The sequence below is a fragment of the Brienomyrus brachyistius genome, chromosome 18, assembly GCF_023856365.1.
Source record: "Brienomyrus brachyistius isolate T26 chromosome 18, BBRACH_0.4, whole genome shotgun sequence".
Taxonomy (NCBI): Eukaryota; Metazoa; Chordata; class Actinopteri; order Osteoglossiformes; family Mormyridae; genus Brienomyrus; species Brienomyrus brachyistius.
In genome coordinates this window covers 10201481-10226392 of record NC_064550.1, presented here as the reverse complement: position 1 = coordinate 10226392, position 24912 = coordinate 10201481, and the positions used below count along the sequence as shown (strand labels likewise).

Below are 24912 nucleotides of genomic sequence, written 5' to 3'. Positions count from 1 at the left end.
TTTTTTATTTGTTAACATTGTGGTGACTGCAAAGTCATTTTGAAAAATTAGGTCACTAAAACAAGATCCCAACTTGAATTAAAGGTCAGTTGGTTTCCTGAGATTCGGCTCGTTATCCAGCCACAGGGGGGCGATAGAGGGCCGCAGGCTGGCCGGGCGCGCGGCGGAACAGCCTCTTCCTGTCGGAAAAAAGTTGGAGGGATTATTAAAATGGCTGATCGCGAGCTGTCCCTCTGATTTCATGTAGTATTTCCTACACCAGGTAAAACGCACGGCGAAACGCAATCAAATATGTAAATTTAAAGTCTTGCAACGAGATTAATTCGGTTATATGAAGTAGACCGCGTTGAATTATATATATATTTTTGCAGATCGCATTTTCAGGGGGTCCTGTTCTACTTTAATCCAAAAATTAGGTGTTTTTAAAACCACTTTAGCACATAGCTTGGCTTTTATGGCAGCAGGAAGTGTTTATGGAATTGGCTGGTGTTCAGACATATTGGGTGTTATTGGTGCGCGTCGCTGTTGAAGATGCAGAGACCTCTGTCCAGTTTTGCGTTCGCCCCAGCTGTCAAAGTGAAGCTCATCAATGCCGGATTTCACACAGCGGCAGATCTGTGCGATCTGCGACCGCTGCAACTCAGCAAAGGTAGCGTGTGTCTATAATGGGCACGTAAGCCTCGAAATGGAAATGATTATGGCATAAGAAATATCGCACAAATATCATTTAAACCTTTCGAGGATATCCTCAGAATATTGCATCTCAAGAGTAAATCTTTAGGCATATTAACACAGAAGAAAAGAGCTTTAAGACTCAAGTAATGTTAAACGTACGTTTTATTACGTTTAATATTCCGCAAACGGGACTTTGGCGTCATGCACATTCATTGCGTTCGCTTTGTGATGCTGTGCAGAATCAGGGATCTCCCAGCAGGAGGCGGTAGAAGTGCTGCAGACTGTGCGGCATGACGCCAGCCAGGGAGCCGGTGCAGGCAGCCGGATGACGGCCCTGGAGCTGCTGGGGAGGGAGCAGGCGATGGGTGCCATCGTCACCTTCTGCTCAGCACTAGACTCCGTCCTTGGTGGTGGGATGCCCGTGGGCAAGACCAGTGAAGTGTGTGGAGCACCTGGCGTGGGCAAAACGCAGCTCTGGTGGGACCGAGCTTCGCTGTCTATTTCCGATGCCCTCTCGTCTATTTTTGGTGTATCCAGGACAGTCCTTTCTGGAGATTTTACTTTAGTTATGTAATAATCCAAATAATCATTGATCTTTGAAGTTTCCTGGCTGATTAACAGAACTAACTGGAGTGATGTTTTTTTATGATGGGGAGAGGGCAAGAAACTATTATAGCTAGTTGATCTATTAGGTACATTCTTAGGCAACTTAAGGGCAGGTTCTGCTTTTAAGAGTATTACGGTAGACGTTATAGATGTTGGATTAGTGACAGTTAGGTTCACATAATCTTGTTTCTTTCTCCTATCGCTAATTATGCACGGCAGCAACGGAGGTGTCATAGAACAGTGAGCCTCTAGGAAAAAAAAATGAAGGTTTATCGTTCTATTCTGTACGCTGTCGCAGCATCCAGCTGGCGGTGGATGTCCAGATCCCTGTGTGCTTCGGAGGTCTGGGGGGCCAGGCGGTGTACGTGGACACGGAGGGGAGCTTCATGGTGCAGCGGGTGGTGGATGTGGCCAAAGCGGCCGTGGAGCACTGCTCCCTGTTAGCGGACGACGCCGGTACGACAGGCAGTGGTGGCCCAAGGCCGGCCTGCCCTAAATATCGCATACTTTTTTTTAGAACTGTCACTAATGAAAATTTAGCTGGTTTTCCAAAAGATGATTATGTCAGTTTGCCGGTCAACACTGCGCCCGCATCGATATGCATCTGCAGGTTAGACTTGTAGGGAAATGCCACTGTTTTGGAATGTCACTCTTGATTTGAACCCTAAATTTCACATTCCATCATAGGGCAAAAACTCAAAACCCCATCCATCCATCCATCTACCTAAAGTGGGACTAGCAAAACCAGTACCGCCCACTCTGGATTTCATATGCAAAGCTACTTATATTGTCTAGACATTATGTAGTTGTCTTCACATAGTAGCATATGGTACTAAACCCATTTCTCAAAATTGGCCCCCGAACATGTGTGACATTTTTGTCCGAAGCACTAAGAGTTTATGGTAATTGTATCTCTTGGTATGCCATTACACAAATATTATTTTAATAACATAACTAATTACATGCTTCAGCTGAAATCTGAGCAAAGTTCAAATCCTGACCTGAAATCACTCCTTATACACTGGTTAATTAAAAATTTCATATTCAACAACAGCTGAACCTTAAAGTACATGATCCATCTCTACAAAAACCGCAATTTTAAGGCTTCTTCCAGATCGTAGGTTTTCTTTTCCCGTGTGGGTTACATGAAATTGTCAAAGGTCTTTTCTCAAACAATTTATTAAAAATGTTGAATCTAGTGATTCACAAGAGCACTTTTTTAAGCTTGGTGGCGTTCTGGGGGGGGGGGAGTTGTTATTCAAATGAGAAGTTATGGAGGGGTGAGGGTCTGTGTGGTAATGGGAAGAGAAATAGCAAGATCTGGCCTGGATGAATGTTAACCTGGAAGTGAGGGAATGTAAAATGCATTTAGTGTGAAGTCGGGTGTCTTTTAAACCCGGTGACCAGACGTCCTTTTCAGAGCAGCGAGAGGCCTTGAAGGTGTTCACTGTAGAAGACATTCTCTCCAAGCTGTACCTCTTCCGTTGTCATGACTACGTGGAGCTATTGGCTGAGACCTACCTCCTGCCTGACTTTTTATCTCAGCACCCCGAGGTATAAATTCCTGTCTTACGAGAGCAAACGCTCTGCATTTTTGATTTACCTTTAGCTTATTAGTGCTATGATTCCTTCTTGGCCATAAATTGATCTGTTGTCTTACTATTTTTTTTTTTTTTTTTTTAAATTAATGATCATATACGATAAGAATTTATTTTCTTTTTGCTCTTTTTGCTGATTGGCTGCTGTCCCTCTGCTGTGTTTTGATAGGTCCGTCTGGTGGTGATTGACAGCATTGCCTTCCCATTCCGCCATGACTTTGAGGACCTCTCCCAAAGAACGCGGCTATTGAACGGCCTTGCCCAACAGCTCGCCCAGATGGCCAACCAGTACAACGTCGCGGTCCGTCCTCCGGCTGCTGTTTCTGCAGTCTTGTGATCTTTCTCCCTCGCTATTTGTTTTTCGCTTGGTGTCTGCACTGTTCTAACCCGGGGCTCATTTTCAAAACGAACTGAAAATTCTGTGCCGTGCCCCCCCCCCCCCCCCCCCCCCAGAGTGCCAGCGCAGTGTTTCATCAGTGAAAGATCTCAGGAAGACCTGGAGCAAATTTGCTTTGTTTTTTTCCCCCACTGATGTTATTTAACGACCTGCGGCAAGGAAAACTGCAGGCATTCTTCGGCACGAATGGGTGAATCCAGGGGAATTCCGCTGAGGTCCTATTCCAGAAGTTCAGCATGTCACGCTCAGTCAGGGAAGACCCCTTATTTGACTTTGTAGCTGTTAGCGCCACCTTTGAGGAAGATGCCAGAATCCCTGAGTAAACAGAATTCTCTTGGACATCGGCCAAATGTGTTTTTGTGCTCAAAATACATGGGGGGGGGGGGGGGTTTCAGAAAAATGAGGAAGTACCAGTCAGGGTGTATTTCTGTATTTGCAGGCTTTTCTACATTGGTAGTTTGCATAAAGTTCAATGCAGATTTGTCACGGAATGGGAATCCCCACAGGTCTTGGTGTGTGACAGATCTGCTGCGAAAGTAAATGCAGAACAGCCCAAAATGAGGGGTCTTTACTCTGAATATATATGTATAAATGATTGTCGGAAGTAAAAACATGCCAGCGGATACTCGCCAAGGGAGAAATATCTGAGATATATTCAGCAAGCTATTCACTGCCATCTTTTGATTGCTGCAGTACTTAGAAGACAGAATATGCATTGTGTTTAAGGCTGCAGTAGGGCGGTTTGGGGTATAATGTCTGTCAAACATTATTTATACTGCTCCACCCCCCACCCCCCACCCCCCCAATTTTCTTAGCAAACTCAGCTGGCAGCTAAGTAGCCATTTTATGCCCTGAGATGATCATTTCCCCAGTGAAGAATTTTTCCCTCAGGTGCAGAAACCTGTCAGGATTTGACAGCATCTCAGCTGCAACTGAGGGGGGGGGATTTCTGGAATGCATACTGCAAAGGGGGAGCGTAGGCTACTTTTCCTGTAATATGTGAGCATTCTGACAGAGTAGCGGGGGGGGGGGTGGGTCATTTCCCAACGCGTCATTCCACGGAAAGAGGGCTAACTTTTGTAAACCTCTGGACAAAGGTCAGGATTATTCCTTGTGTGATTTCTACAGTTTGTATGTTTCACATTTTTTACCGGCCACTTGTGTACGTCGACGACATTAATTGTGGTTAAACAAACCGTCACAAGCAAATCCCAGTGTGTGTTGTGTCCTTCCCGGTTGCTATGCGCCCCTGAGTGGCTTTTCTTTTGGAAACTATAAACGGGCGTCTTCTCCCTTCGTCCCTTAGGTCGTACTGACCAATCAGATGACAACGAAGGTTGGAAATGGCCAATCCAAGCTGGTGCCGGCCTTAGGTGAGAGGATGTTGTGAGTCCTAGATGTTCAGGTTCAGAAGGTTGCTTAATGCATAACAGACACTTAATTTAGACCCTATTCATAAACACCATGTTTTCACCATGTCCCCTTGCTGCATATGAGTAGCACATTTGCTGCTAAAAATACCTGCAGGATTTCAGCAGAAAAAAACGTTGGACTATCCCAACAGTGACGGTTCAATAAGCAAACTTCCCCAAAGGTGGATATGACATAAACTAGATAAATTTAATTCGCACAGTGTTAGAGCCTGAATTGCACGGTAAAGCTACTTGGTTAATGATTACTGATGTAGTTACTCATTGCTTGAAGATTTATTTTAAATAAGGTGACCCCTGCATTTAAGCTTCTCTGGGATGAGTCTATCTGCTTGCCTTGTAAGAAGTGCTGGAATTTACATCGAAGTACCCCTAGATTACGGCTGTAGAGGCTTCTGTGGGGGGTGTCAGGCACAATCCCTTTCAGTGTTATGAGCGTATCGTGATGTGTACCTTGATTATAACACCGTATTTGCCTCTTGGGTCTATTAATACACAAGGTGACAGGAACAATTTGTGGCTGTACTGAAAAGGTTTAATGAGGGAATGATATGAATCAGAAAGCCAGCGGAGCTCAATGAAGGGTTACTAGCTGTCAGATGATATAATATATGACTTGTGGATGGTACAAGACTGAGTCTCCTCTGACTCTCCACAGGTGAAAGCTGGGGCCATGCTGCGACTCAGAGGCTTATTTTGCACTGGGAGGGGGAACAGAGGTAATTCTGATCTACAGAACAAGCTCTACCACTGCCAAAGAAATTAGAGGAATCTGTTGCATAAATATTAATATGCATCGACCAGGATAAGCAGCTGAAAGATGAATGTGAGGATCATCTGTCCAGTGTCCTTGACCGCTTATCTGGTCCCGAGTCGAGGCAAAGCTGGAGCGAAATCAAGGAAGCAGATATGGTGCTATTCCGCAGGCATATAGAAACCGAGTCGCACTCGACCCGTACTGTGAAGAGAGATTAGTTACAGCGCGGTACCAGCTTGCTAAATTCTGCTAGCACGTCTGTGAGAATCGCCATGTTATACTAGCATCAAACGCTAGCGGAATTAGCATTCGCTTGTGCAAATTTGACTGTTGAGGTGTTCTGTAGGTGGTTGGAAATTTTCAAGTTCCGAGTTACTGGGAATGCCTTAATACATCACGATGTGCGATACTACTACTAATAAATATACCATATAGAATATGCCATTTTTGGTGGAAAAGCTCCAAAAGTTGCTAGCAACAAGAGATCCTAGTTTATCTAACTGCATGTTTATGAAATGTCCAAAGCTTTCAACTCACTGTCCATTCAGACAGATCTGAGGACAGACTTTGATCCTCAAAATCTACAGGTGTGGAGGTAACAGTGCTGCCCATTAATGTATAGTTTAGAAATATAATTTCTAATTTGCATAAATAAATATTTGATTTTGTTTGTGTCCATCATCTTGCAAAGGACACATGCACAGGGCACCTATGCTTGTTTATTCACATGCAGTTACGAGTGTGGCTCTTGGCTAAGTCCCTGATGGGGAACAGCGAGGTGAAATGTTCCATTATCCAAGCGACTTTGTGCAGGGGTCACGCACTCTACGCAGCCCCTGAACCGGGGGCACCGAGTCTGTGCATTAGGGAAATGGAAGCTTCCGGGGTGGGTCCTGGGAGGAAAAGTGCACCGACTAAATAAAAAGGGAAATAAAGAGAAGCAAAACGAATCGCCGCTGGGAGGGAGCACCTGGAAGAGCACTCGTTATGCCGTGCCTGTTTATTCCAGAATGTGCTGCCTAAACATTTTGTTCTGCGTTGCTGCGAGGATGACTCATGCAGCACAGAGAGCTGCATTTGGTAGCTGGTCCTTATTTATAATAACTTTCGCCTGACCGCTCACTGGCGGCAGAAGAACAAGCCGAAGAAAGTTTCTCTGAAGCTCAAGGTCGTCCAGACAGAAGCTGTCCTGCGGTACATTTCTGTAAGGTTAATCGCGGCAGTTAAACTGGACATCCGCATATGCCAATGCTGGCTGGTCTTATCCGGACAGAGCTGCTGTGTTTGTGGGTTTTTGCTGCAACTCCATAATTACATTACTAATTAGAGGACTGATTGACTGAAGAGTCCTCACACCTGGGTTTGACCAGCTGACCTAAAGGTTACCCCAAAAACCTGCATCCACACCAGCCCTTTGCGGATAAGATTGGTTACCCCTGACATACACTATATGGCCGAAAGTATGTAGACTCAAGCTTGTCTGACATCTAGTTTCAAAATCAAGGATGCTAAATATGAACTCGGTTGCCCCATTGTTGCTGTAATAGCTTCTACTCTTTAGGGAAGGCTTTCCATTAGATGCTAGAACATTGCTGGTGGGATTTGCTGCCATTCAGGTTGGGTATTAATGTTGGGTGATCAGGTTCCTGTCTGTGAACTTGTGTGGACCCCATTTGAGTGTGAATTACAGCCAGATCGTCAGTTGTGGCCAGTTTAACTAAGGTTTCCGCAGCTTTTGTGAAGATCTGCGGTTCTCTCCGCAGACTGGCGTCTCTCTATAAGTCTCCAAGCCAGAGGGAGGCCACGGTTCTGTACCAGATCACTGTGAGTATGCATACCTCCCTGTCCCACCACTCAGCGCATTGCCAGAGCATAAGCCTAATCTGATGAGCAAGCAGCTGTCCAAGTCTCACAGACACCTTTCATTTTCGTTTTACACCAGGGCTGTTTATTCAAAAAATGTTTTATTTATCATTTATCTATGAAAAAGAAATCCTTCCTGCATAATGTTGACCATTAAATTTCCCCCCCCCTGTCTCACTCCCTTATCCACGTTTATTACATAGGATTCACTTAAGTTGGCCTGTTGCGTAAGACATCCCTGGGCGACGTTGGAATTATGGGTAACGTTAGCTGGCACCTGGCGGTTATGCAACCATGCTTACTACACGTTGCGACGGGTTTTATTTATTCATTTTGCCTCTGTAATTAACGTGTTCGTGACGAGGCTTTTTTTTTTTCTCCCTCCACGTCTAGACAAATGAGCCGAGATTGTAACGGCAAGCGTACTGTCGGGAAAAACCGCCTGGTCACACGGCAAAGAGAGAGTTTTAGTGTGCAGGGAGGGAGGGGGGGTGGCTGTAAGCTGTACATTAGCAGCCGAGGCGAGGCGAGGCTAGGGACAGGCTTACACACACTCATTTTTACCTTATTTGCTCTTGCTGGTAAAGAGGATTTCACCCGCAAAGCGGCCTACAGTAATACAGAACCGTGAAGACTTGCCTTTTTTGCTAAGCATTAACTGTCGTAACTGTTGTATCAACTGGGTTGCAATTGCTTATTGCATTTGAAGCATTTTGAAAATATTTTTTCCTACCCCTGTTCCTTTCAGTCAGTTTGCCCTTTGGAGGCAAATTAAGTTAATTGAGAACAGAGAAAATAGTTTGCTGGGTATTTGGAGCCTAGTATAACTGGGCCTGTCGTCTTGTCATGGTGTCTGGAGATTAAAGTTCCCCGCATCACTAAATGGCCTGGCCTTTCTCATCCTTGGCCGCTAAGTGGGGGTAAATGCAACCGGGGCTTTTCTGTGCTGCCCGGGCATCACGACGGGGCTTTAGCCGAGTTCCTGGTGCTGAACGGCGGCCCCCTCTTTTTCAGGGCGCTGGCTTCAGGGACGTGCTCTCTTCTGACCATGCTTCGGCTGACTCATCTGCGATTCCGTCAGGGAACGCTCCTAAGCGCCTCCGCACCCAAGCAGACGACCACCAGACTTGAAGACATCTGGCTCAAAAACAACATTCAGCTGTTCTAAAACTGTTTGATGATTCTGATGACACTCTGACAGTAAGAAAGGGTCTGGATGTGATGTACTGCATTGTTTACATGAAGGCAGCATCACCCACAGCTGCAGTATGCTGCTTTAATTTTCATTTTTACTTGGCGAAACAAAAAAATGGGGTTGACCGTGAAAGTTCGAAGCTCTCGTGACGGACTTGTTTTATATTGTTTGGAAGGCAGCTTGCCATTTTGACAGGGGACAGTGCTCTGTGCAAAACGTCCACCAAGTATTTAGAGAATGGCTTTGAGTTTGCAGCGTAATATTATTGTCTCTGTACTTTGACAGTGGTAGATCATTAAAATCTCTTTTGGAAGCAACAAGAGACATCTGGACCCTAACAAGCAACAATCCCCAGGTTATTAAAAGGCAGTGTTAGGGCCGTTCCGGAATGCATTCATTAAATACAATCCAAATCAGGAAATGGAACTGGAGTTGGAATCGGAAAACAAACTATGGGGAACAGAATTGGAATTAAATTAGAATTTCAACTCCAGTTCCATTTCCTGATTTGGATTGGAATCGATGAATTCATTTAGGAATGGCCCCAACCCTGTTAGAAGACCCTACAAACTATTGCAGGAATACGAAACAGACTCAATCACTTTATTGCTCTTACAACAGCTTGATAAAGCATCAAGCTTGAAGCGGCTTCCCTATCCAGGATCAGAGCTGGTTCGCAAGCTGTGTTAGTCCTTGACAGAGTGAGCTGGCCATCCTTGGGACAATTTAGATGCAAGTCAATCGCTGCAGAGTCAAGGATATTTCATATAGCTTTCAATGTGGTCCCCAGCGCAGGAGACCTTGTTGATACATCTCTCTAATTAAATTCCACACGTAAAAGCTGGCTTTAGCTGCTGCAGTGGACAAGCAAGTGAAATACGAGCACTTGGCCTAATATTTTCTGGCATGGCGGGGAGGGCTGAGAGATGGGGTGGATGACTTCCTCATCAATACCCTTCATCTCTGAAGACTAGCTTGTTTGTGTAGCGATGGGTATTGGAAAATGTGTCACTATTTAGTGGGCAGATCTGGGAAGGTAGCAGATGTGACTCCAAGATTAGCAATCTCACATTTTCAGGGTTGCAGGTTTCATGTTCTTCATGTATTTGACTGGGTTTCATCTCATAGTCCAAAAATGTTGTTCAGGTAAATCAGTGACTTTTAACTTGCCTTATTGTGTGATTGTGTGTACGCTATGACGGATTAGCATGTCATCTAGGGTACACCCCTGCGTTGTGCCTTGTACTTCTGGGGAAAAGTCTCAGGTCCGTCCTGCACTGGAAAGCAGCTGGCAAACAGATCTTCTCAGTCCCAGAGTGGATTCTGGTGATGACACCATGTGCAAAACCCACATCCTGAAGCCTGTGTAGCTCTATGGTAAACCTGCCCCTGAACTGGGAGGCTGCAACCTCAGCCAGCATTCTCTGCAAGGATGATTGCCCATGCGTCTTTTCACAAATTACCAGGTGTCACTAACAACCGCATAGATTTCTGTTTTCATGGTCTTGAGTTCATAAACGTAAGGTTGATGGCTGATTGGTAGTTATGCCCTCTACGTAACAGCAATATTTACAATTACAGACATTTCACCTTTGACCTTTGCCCCGCATGCTTGCTTGAATATCTTGAATTGGAAAAGATGACTGGTTCATTTTGGTAATTATGGGGAAGTGAGCCTCTGTTTAAGTCTCTTGCCAGGTGACAGAAATGTGTTACTTGTGGATCTCACAAATCATGAAATACCTCAGACTGCCATATTTCATCTCGAGACCCGCATTCTTCAGCTATTGTTTTTGCCGTCAAGTTTATAAATGAATGACGTCTGCGAAAGTGAACTACCAGTGGCGGCACTCAGTTAAACCGCGAGTGTTTCACTGGCACTGCAAACAGGCGTATATATGTCTGGCCCCCTCCCCTGCTTTTTGCATTTATGGTTTTCTGGTGACATTTTTTAAAACATTGTCGGCTCCATTAATACAAATCTTAATTAAAAGGAATTGTATGGCATTATTCCGTGGAAACTAGTTTCAGTTGAGCAGTGCGTCCACATGCTTAATTTGTTGTGACGTCGTTTGCACTGAAGAGGAGCCATCATCCATAACAAAGATAGACAAGTAATTCTAGTGAATTATGTACAACTCTTTCCTCCGGCGATCAACTATTTGTATGCGGCAAGTCCTGCCCTGCTTACTCTGCGTCTCCCATGATTCCAGTCCGATAAACAGCATGAGAAAACAGGCGAGGGCTGCAATTCCCTATGCAAGAAGTCCGGGTTTCCCTAAAGAGTGGTAGATTTAAAGAAGCAACGATGGATCAGTAATAATTGTGCAGCACTCAATTACGTCACTTTTAAAATGCTCTTTAAATTATGAAAAATATTATAGATTGATTTAATAAATTAACATTGTATTTCTTTGAATATTTTGATAATTCTTGGTCACTTTATATTTTAAAATATACAACGGACAAATTTCCGTTATTCTTATTCAACAAAACTAGGTTAAATTGTAGTACATTTCTCTCTAACACTGTACAGCAGTGTGGCCGCATATCTGATGTTTGAACCACGCGGCCAGGCAATAAAGTGGTTAATCCACACTGAGAGTGAATCTACTACACTACAGTCGGTATTTTTAGCGACAAGAGCTTGATGTCCTATATACACATTTAAACAGCGAGATATCGCCATTTCACCTTGTCGGGCCCAGCAATCAATACTACAATGAAACTTTAAACAACAAAATTACACCAGCAGTATTTTGCCGATTACCTTCGTAAATTAAAAATTTCTGTTCTAAAAGCACACACTTTAGACACTATATAGCTGAATAGCTTGTTATCATTATGTATTAATAACATTATAATAATGTTAATAATTACTTGGAATATTGTGTATGCGATTAATATGTACAACGGGCGGCGCTTTTTTCATATACAATATGAGTCATTTTTAGCATCTTCGCGTCCTTTCGTCCGTCAGCAGCTGAAAAAAGGAAGGTTCCTTTCGTCACCAAACAGAGCGCGCACGCAGAACAGGTGTAAGGCTCGGCCAATTGCGAACACATACCTGTCAGGCGTGCGCGCCCCCGAGCCTGACGAAGATACGGCTGCCTCGCGGCGGCGTCTCGTTCGCTCCTCTGTCGTCACGCTCGTCCGTCCGGCCCGCCTCCTCTTGTAATTGCGCGAGTTGCTGGTCACGCGCACTCGCGCGCCCCCGCCCCCTCCCACCTCCCCCTCCCTCCCAGCGAGTGGGGAGCTATCCAGCAAAGCGCTCCGAAGTAGTCTCCTTCCCCGGCCAGTGCTGTCTCTCGTCTCTCCAGGAATGAGAAGTGATGGCCGGCTCCGCCAACGAGGAGAAAACCTTCCGAAGGTTCCTGGAGCTCTTCGTCCGAGAGATGAGGGCACCGCTCCAGGACGACGAGCCTCTGCCCCTGCGCCCGTTGTCGGACCTCGTCTCCGAGGACGAAGTGGAAGGGGAATGTCTCGACTTGTGTCTCCAGCATCTGTGCAAATAGTTAAGTCCCGGTCCGCCGTATCGCTCACACATATTTTCAGCACCCAGTGGCTTTTAAATTGAATATTGGAAACTGCTATGGAGCCGTTAATAACACCGGCGAAAAGTAACGAGCGAGACAACTTAGAGTATACTTACTCAAATTCACTTAAGTTCCGCGTTACAAATAATGTCACTTTTATTTCATAGTTATATGGCATCGTGCACGCCGACTGCCTCGCTGTCCGTCGCCTCGCGAGGCGGTTCAGTGTAGTTTTGCGATCTATGCTGCCAGTTTCTGCTTGACCACCACGACTTGATATTTTGAGCACCATGCATATGCATCCTTCATCTGTTGTCTACACTTGATCAAAACGAGCGACCTTATTTCCATTTAAGCGCTTCCGTGCATGTTTATGTTTAACTTGTATGAATAATATAGACCTGTATATATGTAAATTATCCATCCATCCATCCATCCAGTTTCCAAATCGCTTATCCTTCTCCGCGGGGATGTAAATTATCATCAGTCGCATATAAATAATAATACATTACGAATGCATTTTATTAGCATTATTATTATTGCTATTGTTATTGAGGAATCTGGTCTGCTTTGAAAGGGGTTCACGTTTATGGGGTCTAGAATTACAGTGCTTGCGAACCCGGGGAATGTGGAGGGAAGAATGAATGAAAGAGTGCGGAGATGAATGAAAGAAGCGTGTACCCAACAGCTTGTTACCGGTTTCTGTGCGTTATGTTCCTCATGGACTTGGCTTATGACGCTGAAGGATCGGTAATGATTTTTTATTTTTTTTTGCTATGAATTAGCGTTTAGACGTCAGTGCCTATAATATCCTTCATTTTGACCGTGCGCTGAAATCATACTTTTCGTTGAAAGACCCACAGTGCCGGCAGACTGTACCACGTCACACCATTTAGAGGTGTAGTATTTTATATAAATCGTTTTTAATGTCTCAGTCATCCAGTGCACATCGGTTCTCCTTTACCTGTGTCAGTCCAGATGAGGCTGCCTGAACGGTTTTTTATTGTCAGGAAGCGTGTAACAGCGCTTTTTACGCGTCAGCCGGCACCGGCGAGTTGTGTAGGATGGTTTCTGCTTTGTTGAAATCACGTCATTGGCGTTTCTACAAATAGCCCAAGTGTGGCGGTCAGAGCTCAGTCTCCCGGGTTGGAGACGCAAGGAGGAGAAACCAAGAGCCTGTAGGCAGCTGATTAAAAAGTTTAACCTGAGTATGAGGAGAAGGTTGTAAAATATAAGTTTCCATCCACCTATCTTTTAACTGTTTACCCTCGTCAGGGTCCTATACAATTACTGTAGTGCTAAATGTACCATGTTAGGTTCTGATATTGCTGGTAGTTATTAAAAAAGGACAATGTTAATGATATATTAATAAATTCAACGCTGTAATGCATTTTTTAAATAAAATAAAACAAGCAAATGGTCCAGCCAAGCTTTTAATTTATACCATTTATTGGATTTCAGTATTCTTTGATTGATTTCCTCTAGAGATCTGAGCATGGCACAGAAGGCATCATGCACTGCAGTTGTATGAACAGAAGATCGTCAGCAGTGTACCACCACCCGCCTACACTGTTTCGTTACCTAGTTCCAGCAGAAGTCAGAGGAAGGTCTTTTACATTAAGGTCACGTATGGGTAGATGACAGAGGACAGACCATCCGTGCTATTTCCGATTAGATAACATTGGAGATGTTTAATTATGGGTCTCCCTGTAACAAGGGTACGTACCTTGCACAAAGATCAGATTGTTAACTGTCGGTTGTCTGTTATGCAAATAGCTTTGAACTTGTATTCCGCTGATGCATGCGCCTAATTTTATTGCCAGATTAATCAAACCTGGTGGGTACAAAGAATAGTTATTTCCATGTAGTGACTTAGATTCCGATGTTGGAGTTCAACTGCCTCTGTGGTAATTCAGTATTGAGTGCATGATTTTTGTGTCTCTGGGATGAAGATCTAATCATAGTTCTGGAGGAGAGGGAGAAATCCCCTTTGTTCGCTTCCCGTCTCCGTGTGTGGGTCTGCGTGGGTGTTGGGAGGGGTTGAAGCATGTGTGCGCATGAAGGAGGGGGACGTCCGTGCTAGGGAGGGGTTGCCGTGGCAATGACATCGCAAGCTTTTTTTTTTTTCTTTAATGCCCGGGCACACTTTCAAACCTGCTGATCTGAGCATGCCTCAATATTACAGGTTTCAACTAGGCTGGGAGTGGGGGTGCGGGGAGAGGAATTCCAGGTTTTGAGGCAGAGAGGGCTTTGTCTGTTCTTCAGCAGTATTCCCACAGTTTGTTCCCAGGGCAGAGAGAAATGGCGTATCTCAGTCCCAGCAGTCACACCTCACGTTGTCTCTCAGTTAATTCCCACTTTGAAATGGTGAAGTAACAGATAATTATTGCAACTGGCCAAAGTGATACTTTCAAATGTAGATGGTTCGCGCACAATTGGGAATTCAGCAATGCACAAATGTCATTTTCGGCTAATGAGTGAAAGACACTCTTGCATTGGAATGCGCATATGTGGCACCAAGGGAAAATTTCTCGCTCTTCTGCAAACTGTTCAAACCCTGACGCTAAATTGTGTTTCATAGAAGCACAGATAGACGTAATTAGACAAGAGTGCGGGAGTCAGATACTCTTAACCCCAATATTGTTCCGGTAAATATCTAGCATTATCATAATAAGCCGAATTTCTCATCAAATATAATAATTAAGGTTGTCTTCTCACTTAGTCGTGTCACAAATATTATTTCAGATAATTTCTTTAATCTGTAACTACTGAAGACTTTTTAGAATTGAAATGAAAAAAATGTCAAATGGGAAAAGAATATATGCTTGATTTTCAAGTCAATAAAGTAATTTAAGGAAGACCAGTACCAGTGAGAGGACCAGTTTTATATGTGGTTTGAGTGTCAATATTAACATCCAATGCATACAAGGCAGAACATGAGTCAGGATGACCGGTGGGTCTTCTTGAGTTCTGAGATGACCCTGTTCACATTATGGATTAATTGGGTGGAGTTATGGATTAAGTTCACCTTTAACTGGTTGCTAGATAGTGTCCCAGTTCCATGGCCTGCAAAGCGAAGGGTGGACACTAATGAGTACACTGGTGTGGAATGCATGAAGATAATGTGATCGAAAATAGCAAACCAGCTCTTAAGGAGTCAGTGCAGGAGCCACATGCCTTTAATGTTTTATTATTAGTTGGTGTAATTAAAAATAGCCTTGTTTGCCGGTTTCTTCCTTGAAGTTGCAGGAAATTCAGCTGTGGTGACACTTAAGTACTGTAATTATGATGTGATTATGATGGTAGTTGAATTATTTTGGTTATGTGTCAGGAGGATTATGTCTGAATTTAATTTAATCAGCATGATGTCTTACTAGGTTACATGTATGACGCCGCATGTTCCTGCCATCGGCAGTCTCTTATATAGCTTACATGGCAATATCCTTGATAAGCCAATATAAATAGCGTCCTTTATACTCTAGTGTTTTGGTAAAATTGATCGATTACGGTACAGCTTATGATATTTTTTGAAAATGAAATTAAAAAGTAGCCGATGTCTAGTGCAGCCCTGTAAGAGACCTTTAGTAAATGCCTGGTTTATAAGGGCATCCGAGAGGTGCCATGGTTCTCTGAACGAGGAGTTCTGTGTAGATGGTCCGAATGGGAAACGCCCTCGCCCTCGACAACACGAATGACCCAAACACCATGCCAACCGAGAGCATCAGATTTGATTTTAACGCCTTGGATGTGCGTAGCTGCATGTAACCTTTGTGAGAGCAGGAAGCACTCGCATCGCCAGTTACTGTGACCACGCGTCACAGTGACCCAAACCTGACGGTTTAACTTTGCAGCAAGGTGAGGAGAAATCGCGAATCAGTTTAACTCTGCAAAACCAACTGTCACATTTTGGCGAAAATCTGTATCGTGTTTGTGTGTTTTTGAAGCGAAATTTAGCGCACATTCCAGTTACATGAAATCCATTCATTTTGTGGGGAAGGCCGACCACAATATGAGAATGTGATTCGAGCAACATATTTATGTAATGGGTTGGTTATGCAGGAGAGATACTCTGAGCTATAAGGTTGGTGGTGTTGTGCCGTCCACCTAGAACCGCAAGAAGGAAAGGATTCGAAACAAGGTCTGGAATCACTGGGTAGCTTAGAGGGGGGATAATCTAAATATTCTGATAGTGTTTTTATGAAAGGTAGCTGTATGAAAGTAAATAATGGCCAGTTACACATAAATCTGAAAGTGGATTAAGTGTGGAACTGATCTTTGAAATCCATTTGATCCAGCCACATGGAATGGTCAGACGAAGAGGGTTGAGTAATTATTGTTAAGATTTTTAAGCAATGATATGACAAGGTAATTATGCATATTCAAAAGTACCTTTTGCTAATACGTTTTTAATGTCAGTTGACCAAAGCACACAGCGTCAAATGACTTCAGTCAAATTACAGGTTCAAGAATGAGATGGAGGTGAGGTTCTGTCTTCCAAAAGGAAAACAGTTTTGACAATTTGCTTCAGTCATGCATTCATATATATATACACACACACACACACATATGTTTATATATACATATACAAATCAATGCTACTTGATTTAACCTCTGGTCACAATGTTCAAGCTTTGTTGTTTTGATGTGAATAAAAAAAATGCACAAGAGCATAGAAATTAAATTGTCATATTTCTCTCACACGTAGCCAGATCTTTCTGCCAAGAGCATTTTTGGCGACGTATTACAGCATAACTCATCTTCAGTAACATTGATAGCAGCTGCTCCCCAGCTGAACAGTCCAACCCCCCCCTTTAGGAGGGACATAGTCAGATTGGGATTTGGTCCACCAACGTAGAGCTGGTCCCAGAGAAACGGCAGGCGAGCTCATTTGCACCTCCACCACAGATCAAAAGTCAACACGAAAATGATCCAGAGGACAAAGGCGACCTTTGCCTGGTTCAGGTGGCAGCGGAGAAGCACCTGGCTGCGTCGTGCTTCTGTTTGATAAAACCTCGACTGTTCAAATGTCCTCCTCCCAGCAGATCTCAACCCAAATCCTGGCTGAATCCTTTGTGCAGCGCGTGGCTTAAAATGGCTAAATATCGTCGCAAGGCTAAAAAAAAAAAAAAGCAGCCATCTTGTTCTGCCTGCATGGTGTTGGAAGAAGAATCTTTTCCAACGGTGTATTGGGGACACCTTTCGGGCAGGTTGGATCCAGCTGGAACTTTGCCATTTGAGCCGTGGTGGGATTTAACAGAGAAGACAAGGCCAGCCAAAACATAGATCCACGGCCAGCATAGGCTCTGAGCCTATGGTGCCATCCAGGCCGGTGTGCGAGTGCCTGAGCGATGCCCATGGGCACGATGTATTGGCAGGGCGATGGTCGGTGTGTAACGGCGATGCTGAATTTCCATATACAATAATAAATGCATTTCTAGGTTTGAGCAGGAGGAGGGGAAAGTATGGTATTGAAGACGTCCAAAGGAGGATACGTACAGAAGTCAAAGCCTCCACAGTACTGTGATGAGAACAGCTCTTCGTTGTTTGGATATCTGGCGGCCCCCGTCACAGTAAACCATCAAAAATACATACAGATAAATATATGTTTGACTCTGAAAGCAAGGCCTGTCTTTCTGTGCTGTTTAGTCGGTGGAGCAGAAGTGATTTTTTGGGGCCTGCAGTCACTCAGTCCATTTTCTCCATCGTCTCCGGCCCCAGTGAGCAGGGTCAGGCTCACAGTTCTTGTGTGTGTTTAGTCGAAGGGGGAACTTTACTTTTCTTCTGCTAGTCGGTACATTTTGAAGCCTAGCTCAGTCGAGCTAAGCAGAGAGAAAATGTGGTTGCTTGGGTTCTCGGTGATTCAAGTCATTCTGTTGCCGCATCAGAAACATGCTTTTTTTCCCTATCCTTGGCCTCAATTAGGACATTTTATTAGGGGACATGAATGAATATGAAGGTCAGAGACATTTTCTTGCATCACCTGTAATACAGTAATACTCGAAACCTGTGTTAAATGCTGAACTTATTTGGGATCTACTGCTAATGTGATTCTCTAGAATGTTCATTGACATGTGGGTGCTGCGTGCAGGGGTTTTCCCTGGAGCCCCTCCCAGCTACCCCCAGGGCTCCGGTTTTATCTGGACCCCCACCAGGGAGTGTGGCTTCCTTTTGCTGTTTCAGTGTAAGTGTCTTATTTAATAGTCATGTTGGACTCTGAAGCATATCTTCATTTACATGCAAATGTTGATTCATTTGTTCCCCTTGGCTACTGAATGTCAGTCGTGAAAATGATCTGATAGCAAGGGGTGAAGGAAATAGATAAATAGATAGATAGATAGATAGATAGATAGATAGATAGATAGATAGATAGATAGATAGATAGATAGATAGATAGATAGATAGATAGATAGATAGATAGATAGATCCATCCATCCATCCATCCATCCATCTCTCCCAGGGGAAATATATTATGGTCTACTGTCTATCATTTCATACTCATCCCTGATCATTTTCAGGTTCTACATAAACAAAGCCGCCGTTCCGAAGGGTCTTCTGCCTTTCTTCCTGAATTTCATTTGTTTAAAAGAGGTCTGTCACCTCTTGTTAAAACCACCATCTTCATAATTTAGTGGAGATGTGATTGATTAACTGACTGTTGCCGATTGATGAGCAGTTGCGCTAAGTGTGCTTGTGGCGGATCCATAGCACGTCTGTCACTGGGTCTCCTCACCAAGGTTGTGGCCGTCAGCTCGAAGGGCATATGGCCATAAAGATTAAGCTACATTTCCAAGGACAGCTCCAAGCAGCAGAATGAGTGGGTCAATATAAGGTATTGGAAGGAATCTGTGTACATTGTCAATAAATGAAGCTGAAATCATTTAGCAAGAAGTTGTTGTCTCTTTATACGGTTGTCCTTTGAAATTTCTTGACCTAGTTTTGTGCTGAGTATGCGTAATTATAATGAAATCAGTGTGAGTACCTTAAGAATCAGAGACTCTTTCATGTCATATATCAAAAAGGTGAATCGTTGGACCCTTACAGCAAAAAAGATGTCGCTGGAATTCCTTTTCCCTCAGGAACGTGTCATTTAAACAAACAAATCCGCATGCTGCCTGAAAGTCATTTTCCCGAAATAAGAGGAAATGTGAGGATTCTGACCTTGAATTGCCCAGAATGCAAACTACACGACGTGTACGGTGGGTGTACAGCGGCGTGAAGAGGCATGAACATGAACAGAGATCTCACGTCAGCGACAGACAGCGTAGCAGCTGTTTGCGACCTACAGGCTCAGCTGTCACACGTCACAGGCCTCGTCGTCGCATTTTTTACCGCTGACAGCATTGCTGTATGCCCAGCGGCACCATCAGTTCCAGTGAAATAATGCAAAATACCTGGGGGGAAATATACTGGGACACCCCCAGCTTGCCGTGTCCCCGCCCCTTCCTGTGGATGTCGAGACCGGTGAGTTCTGGAGCAGGCTGCCACAAATGAAGGCAGCCGGCCCCCCTGGCGGCCGAATCCCCCCGGAGTGCTTGTACCCTAATAGCATTCGGGCCTGGCGGCCCAGCTCACACCGTCTGACACAGTTAGTGCCGCCTCAGTCTGATTCAGGGCTGCGTGCAGAGGCACGGGGGCGGAGCACAGGCACGGGGGCGGAGCACCGGCACGGGGGCGGAGCACGGGGGGCGGAGCACCAGCACGAAATCCTGGATAAGCTGCTCCAGGATGGCCGCCACCTCGCCTCCATCCCAGATGTGGCCAAGTGAGCGGACCTCCACGCCTCCCTGTCCTGACTTCTTCACTGCGCGCTCTTTGGCCAGGCTATCCTGGCCTGGCAAATTACTTCCAAGGGTAATCCCTTAATCAGCCTGGTCCTGGAATTAGCGTACCGGGGCAGCCCTGACCATCACCAAGCCCACTATATGTTTAACCCCTTCTTGGCCGGTGGTCAACATGACACCACTGCAGCATTGGTCCACACCTCCTCCTTTACCTCCCCTCCTTTCTTCCACTATTCATGTGCATGCGGGGTGGGGTGGGGGGCATCTGAGACTATGGTAAACACAGAGCATGTTTACTCTGGTCAGGGAGGAGTTACTCCTGCAAACCAACCACCAAGACATGCTGGAGGCGGAGGCTGTGGTGTCACTTTCTGTAATTTATTTTATTAAAATCTATTGGAGATGGGTTAGCGCACCGTCCTGGGTTATTCTGTGATAGGCTCAGGACCCTGCAAAGGACAAGCGGGTACAGAAGATGGATGGATGGATGGATAAATTGTAGCTTTATACTTCCTTTCCACATCTGAATTTTATTGCATTTTGAGTGTTTGAGGACTGAAGAGATTGGTGGTATGTCTGCATACAGCCTGCCACATTTTCTCCAACTGAAATGTCAGGATCGCACAGACGAGCGCCAAAAGGAGGAAGTGCAGCTAGTCTCTGCTAAGATCCAAACTTGGCACTAACAGTCCCTATGTACAAATTGAGTTGTTTTTTTTATTTTCCTCTGAAGTTCGTTGCAAGCAGACCAGCCAAGAAGCGAGTCTGAGAAGGCAGAAAGTTTCCCGGCTGAGGAATCTTCATGTTTGTTCATGTTTGCTGCTGCCGTCTGCGATGCCAAATACAGTTGGTGGAACTGTGGAAAACGAATGATTTACCGCCGGTGCGAGTATGACTCCGCCCCAATGCCACCCCTGTCAGACCTCCCTTCTACTCCCCCAATCAGAGTCTCGGCTTCATTTTTCCACCACACTCCATTAAAACCAATAAAACTGCCAGGGGGGCTCGTCAGTTTTTCCAAACGTGTCACAAGCCGGAAGCCCCGAATGAATCCGAAGGGACCCTGAATGATTTCTTTGGTTCAGATATTTTAACTAACATGCTCTTAGTCTGAGAACCCTTGCACTGATTCGGTCTCTGGGCTCACACATTAAGACCCCAGCATCTCCTCTGAGTTTTCCTGTTGCCGGTCCCTTCTGGTCACTCGTTGCACTCTGGGGTCTGACAGACAGTGTGACAGTGGCAAGCATAATAGTAATGACACGATGCCAGTCTAATGGTCAGGGCAAAAGCTATTTATTTAGGGTTGCCTAGGGTCCCTGAAAAGATAGGGCTGGTGCTGCTAATACAGAACCATGAATTTGCAGTGGCCTTGAAAAAAACGGGACCGGTTTGGGTCACTTATCCTTTTTTAAAGGTTTCTGAACGTAACGGCAGCAAACTGAGCCATCCCGTAAGGAGCGCATCACCTGGTCTTCCAGTATTCCGGCCAGTAACCTGTAGGAGTGGACTTTTCAAGGACGCTGGAGGCAGCCGTGGTCAGAGCGAATGGGCGACCTGCTCTCATATGCAAATGCTCTTCCCAGGCCATGGTACAGCACCTCCATTCCTCAGGCTGTGAAACTGGGGCTGTATGAAGGAGGAGATGACTGGCCTATATTCTAAAGCAGCTATTGCTTCCTGGGGGCTGCTGCTCATGGTGGCTCCAGCTTTAACAGGCTCTGAGTTTAAAAAGACTTTCTTTTTTTAGTCCCGACCATTGAACGCCTGACAGGGAGGCTTGTGTTGCTCCCCTCACAAAACAGAAACTAATTGCCTCCTCATGACTGCTTTTAAGTGGCTGCTGTCTCTGGCTGGGCCTGAAAGCGGAGCTCATGCCCCCTGACAGGGCACTGATACTTTTTTTTGCCACAGATGAAACGTCATCACTGGGTCCCTCCCTTCGACTTGCTGGGTTGTTTAGCCAGCTTCATACAGACCTTCGACTTGCTGGGTGCCGATGCCCCCGTGATGGGCGCACCTTGGGAAATCCGCCATTGCCTTGAGGTGGTGCTGAGGGAGGTGCCAGGGTTATTTAATGTGTTAATAACGTCAGGCTATCTGGGCTACAAACTAGGACCGAGCCGGTTCCTTTGTGAATTGACAGGTGTTTCAGTAGGACAGCGAGATGGATCATCTGGTTATTTGTTTGATTATGTTATGAAGGAAACCTGTCCTGGGAGGTGTGCTAACTCCTATGAACACTCATGTAGCAGGCGAAAGGTAAGGCTCTGGAGAAGTGCTGTAAGATGGCCTTCTCCCAGCTGCTGTGGTCTACACAGTTTTCTGGCTATGCCTTAGAACATTACAACAATCTTATGGATACGCCTTAGAACATTACAACAACCTTATGGGCACACCTTAGAACATTACAACAATCTTATGGATACGCCTTAGAACATCACAACAATCTTATGGGTATGCCTTAGAACCTAACAACAATCTTATGCATATGCTTTAGAACATTACAACAATCTTATGGATACGCCTTAGAACATCACAACAATCTTATGGGTATGCCTTAGAACCTAACAACAATCTTATGCATATGCTTTAGAACATTACAACAATCTTATGGGTACTGTATGCCTTAGAACCTAACAACAATCTTATGCATATGCTTTAGAACATTACAACAATCTTATGAGTACGCCTTAGAACATTACAACAATCTTATGGGTATGCCTTAGTACCCCACAACAAATTTATGCATATGCTTTAGAACATTACAACAATCTTATGGGTATGCCTTAGAACATTACAACAATCTTATGGGTATGCCTTAGAACAGTACAAAAACGTTATGGATGGGCTTTACAGCATTTGGTATTTGCAAGCATCAGATCAAATTCTCCCAGTCCGGCGATTCTGATGAAGCTCTTCTGTTCCATATGGTTCACTGACTCTTGTCACCCCAGCGGTGACCTCCGTGCTCTGGGCTGTGCCGGTGACGCTGAGCACACTGGAGGGCCAGTGGCCTGAGTTCCGCCCTGATGTGCCGGCCTGACCTTGTGCCTGACTCCCGGTGCTTGGTTCCCAGTGCATGGCCACAGTGTTCCTTTGGGGGCTTATGACTCATCTGCAGCCTGTAAGCTGCTGGTGCTGAGCACAGAAAGCAGAGCGGGAGCGGACGGACCGCGGGGAGGGTTATTCATGCCATGGCGCCTGTGTGTGGCTCTTCAAAGCGTTGATCTTACATATTCATGGACAGTCATCTGATTACTAATAGGTACATTGATGCAGAGGGGTGGCACCGAGATTCAGTTTGATTTCAGTTCTGAGATTGTGGAGATTGCATATTCTGCCCACTATAGCCTACATTTCATCTGGGGACTCCGGAACCCATCCAAAAACGCATGCGTTTACGTGAATTGGGGTCTCGAAATTGCCCGATTTGTGATTTTGTGTGCGAGATAGTAGCCTCTGATGGGCCCGCTGCCTCATCCCTGTGCTTCCTGGGATGGATTCCAGAATCGTCGCTAGATAAGATGTTATGGAACATGGGTGCTACGCTGTGTCCTCAGGCCATGTTTTATGATCCTCTCACTTCATAACGTTTGAGGAGCCAATAGGTGTTCGGCAATGACCAGCCACAGCTGCACAGCAGCGCAGCGGCCTTCTGGGAATCTGAAAAAAAAAGCACACCGTGGCAGAGAGGAAGTGCCACTTCTGCAGTGCATGGCCGTCTGCGATGGTCCTGTGAATCCGGTCCACAGCAAGGGGCTGTTTGTTTATCGGCAGCTTGTAAGCAAATGTTGCCTACCTTCCAAAGCCAGGGCAATGCAAAGCAGCTGCCCTGAGTACCAGGGCCCAATCCCTTGTCTTCTCACACGCCGAACAGTCTGCCATGGTGTAATGCAAATGAGGCCCGCTGTATGAAATACACGTGTCTGGAACAGGCTCATTAATGGGTGCATGAACTCCAGGCAGGTATTATAGGAAGCCCTGGCCTTAGAGTCCATAACAAAGGGCAAACCCTTTGGTCGAAGTGTATTCTCAGCCCAAGGAATGGCTTATTAAAATGTTTAGCCTACTTGCTTTAAGATCGAAGCCTGCAGTCCCACGGGCAGACATAGGGGGCGCCAGCCTGTGCACCCTCCTGGCTACAGGCCATACCGACCTAGTGCAGCAGCCTTGGAAAGCCAGTCGCGCAGGCTTTTGTTACCAGTTTTATGTGAGGACTAGCTGTCACGTAAGCCACGTGTGGGTTAATCTCATTCAGGTGATTCATTTTCACGAAACAAGCCTCCAGCTACGCCGGAATGTGATGAGAGGATATTGCATCTTGCTTTTGTTTATCCGGGGTATTTCTGAGCTCCTTGCCGGATGGTGATCCACATAATTCCTCCTGGATCGAGTGCCATGCCCGGGTTCATTAAGGAAATGGGAAGAGGGAGTGGGCTTGGTCAGGCCGTGCTTTGTAAGCGGCATTTAATCCCTCCCCCCTAACCCCCCTAGCAGTGGAGCAGATCGGCTCTGCCTTTGTGTGGGGTTGCATTACGGCATACAATTCTGTGGAGAAAGTTTGCATTATTGAACCGGAGTCTGTTGTCTACATATTTAATACCGTAAGAGCTACTCATTTACTTACTGTCTCGCCAGCAAAAGGCCCAATCTCTCCCGCTGGCTCCTCCCACTGGACGTGTGGCTCACCAGGGCATCATTCATGAGCCATCTCGCTTCAGCCAGGTCATAAAAGGCGCTGAAGTAACCACAGCAATTAGCACCACAAAACACACTCTAGTGGAACTCAAACCGTTTATCCATCCATCCATCCATCCATCCATTTTCCAAACCGCTTATCCTACTGGGTTGCGGGGGGTCCGGAGTCTATCCCGGAAGCAATGGGCACAAGGCAGGGAACAACCCAGGATGGGGGGCCAGCCCATCGCAGGGCACACTCACACATGCACACCTACGGGCAATTTAGCAACTCCAATTAGCCTCAGCATGTTTTTGGACTGTGGCGGGAAACTGGAGTACACAGAGGAAACCCCACGACGACATGGGGAGAACATGCAAACTCCACACACAT

General features: G+C 45.5%; 2 protein-coding genes across 4 annotated transcripts in view; both read left to right on the top strand.

The window, feature by feature from the left end:
• The first annotated feature begins 89 nt into the window (after positions 1–89).
• Positions 90–9672, top strand: rad51c (RAD51 paralog C). Of its 3 annotated transcripts, XM_048984387.1 has the most exons (9): positions 94–649; positions 915–1152; positions 1580–1737; positions 2702–2835; positions 3049–3180; positions 4583–4649; positions 5365–5425; positions 7227–7287; positions 8341–9672. In XM_048984387.1, the coding sequence occupies exons 1-9, from the start codon at positions 532–534 to the stop codon at positions 8455–8457; spliced, it is 1086 nt and encodes a 361-aa protein (XP_048840344.1). In that variant the 5' UTR covers positions 94–531; the 3' UTR covers positions 8458–9672. The 3 variants fall into 3 exon arrangements, 2 of the variants coding, with proteins under 2 accessions (XP_048840345.1, XP_048840344.1); XM_048984388.1 differs by lacking the exon at positions 7227–7287 and having other exon boundaries at positions 90–649; XR_007383565.1 differs by lacking the exons at positions 4583–4649; positions 5365–5425; positions 7227–7287; positions 8341–9672 and having other exon boundaries at positions 90–649; positions 2707–2835.
• A 2082-nt stretch (positions 9673–11754) lies between these two features.
• ppm1e (protein phosphatase, Mg2+/Mn2+ dependent, 1E) overlaps positions 11755–24912 on the top strand; it is a 43469-nt gene continuing 30311 nt past the window's right edge. Inside the window, exon 1 of the mRNA XM_048984160.1 lies at positions 11755–12035. Coding sequence (XP_048840117.1) covers positions 11854–12035 — 182 coding nt within the window. The 5' untranslated portion in view covers positions 11755–11853. The remainder of the gene's footprint in view (positions 12036–24912) is intronic.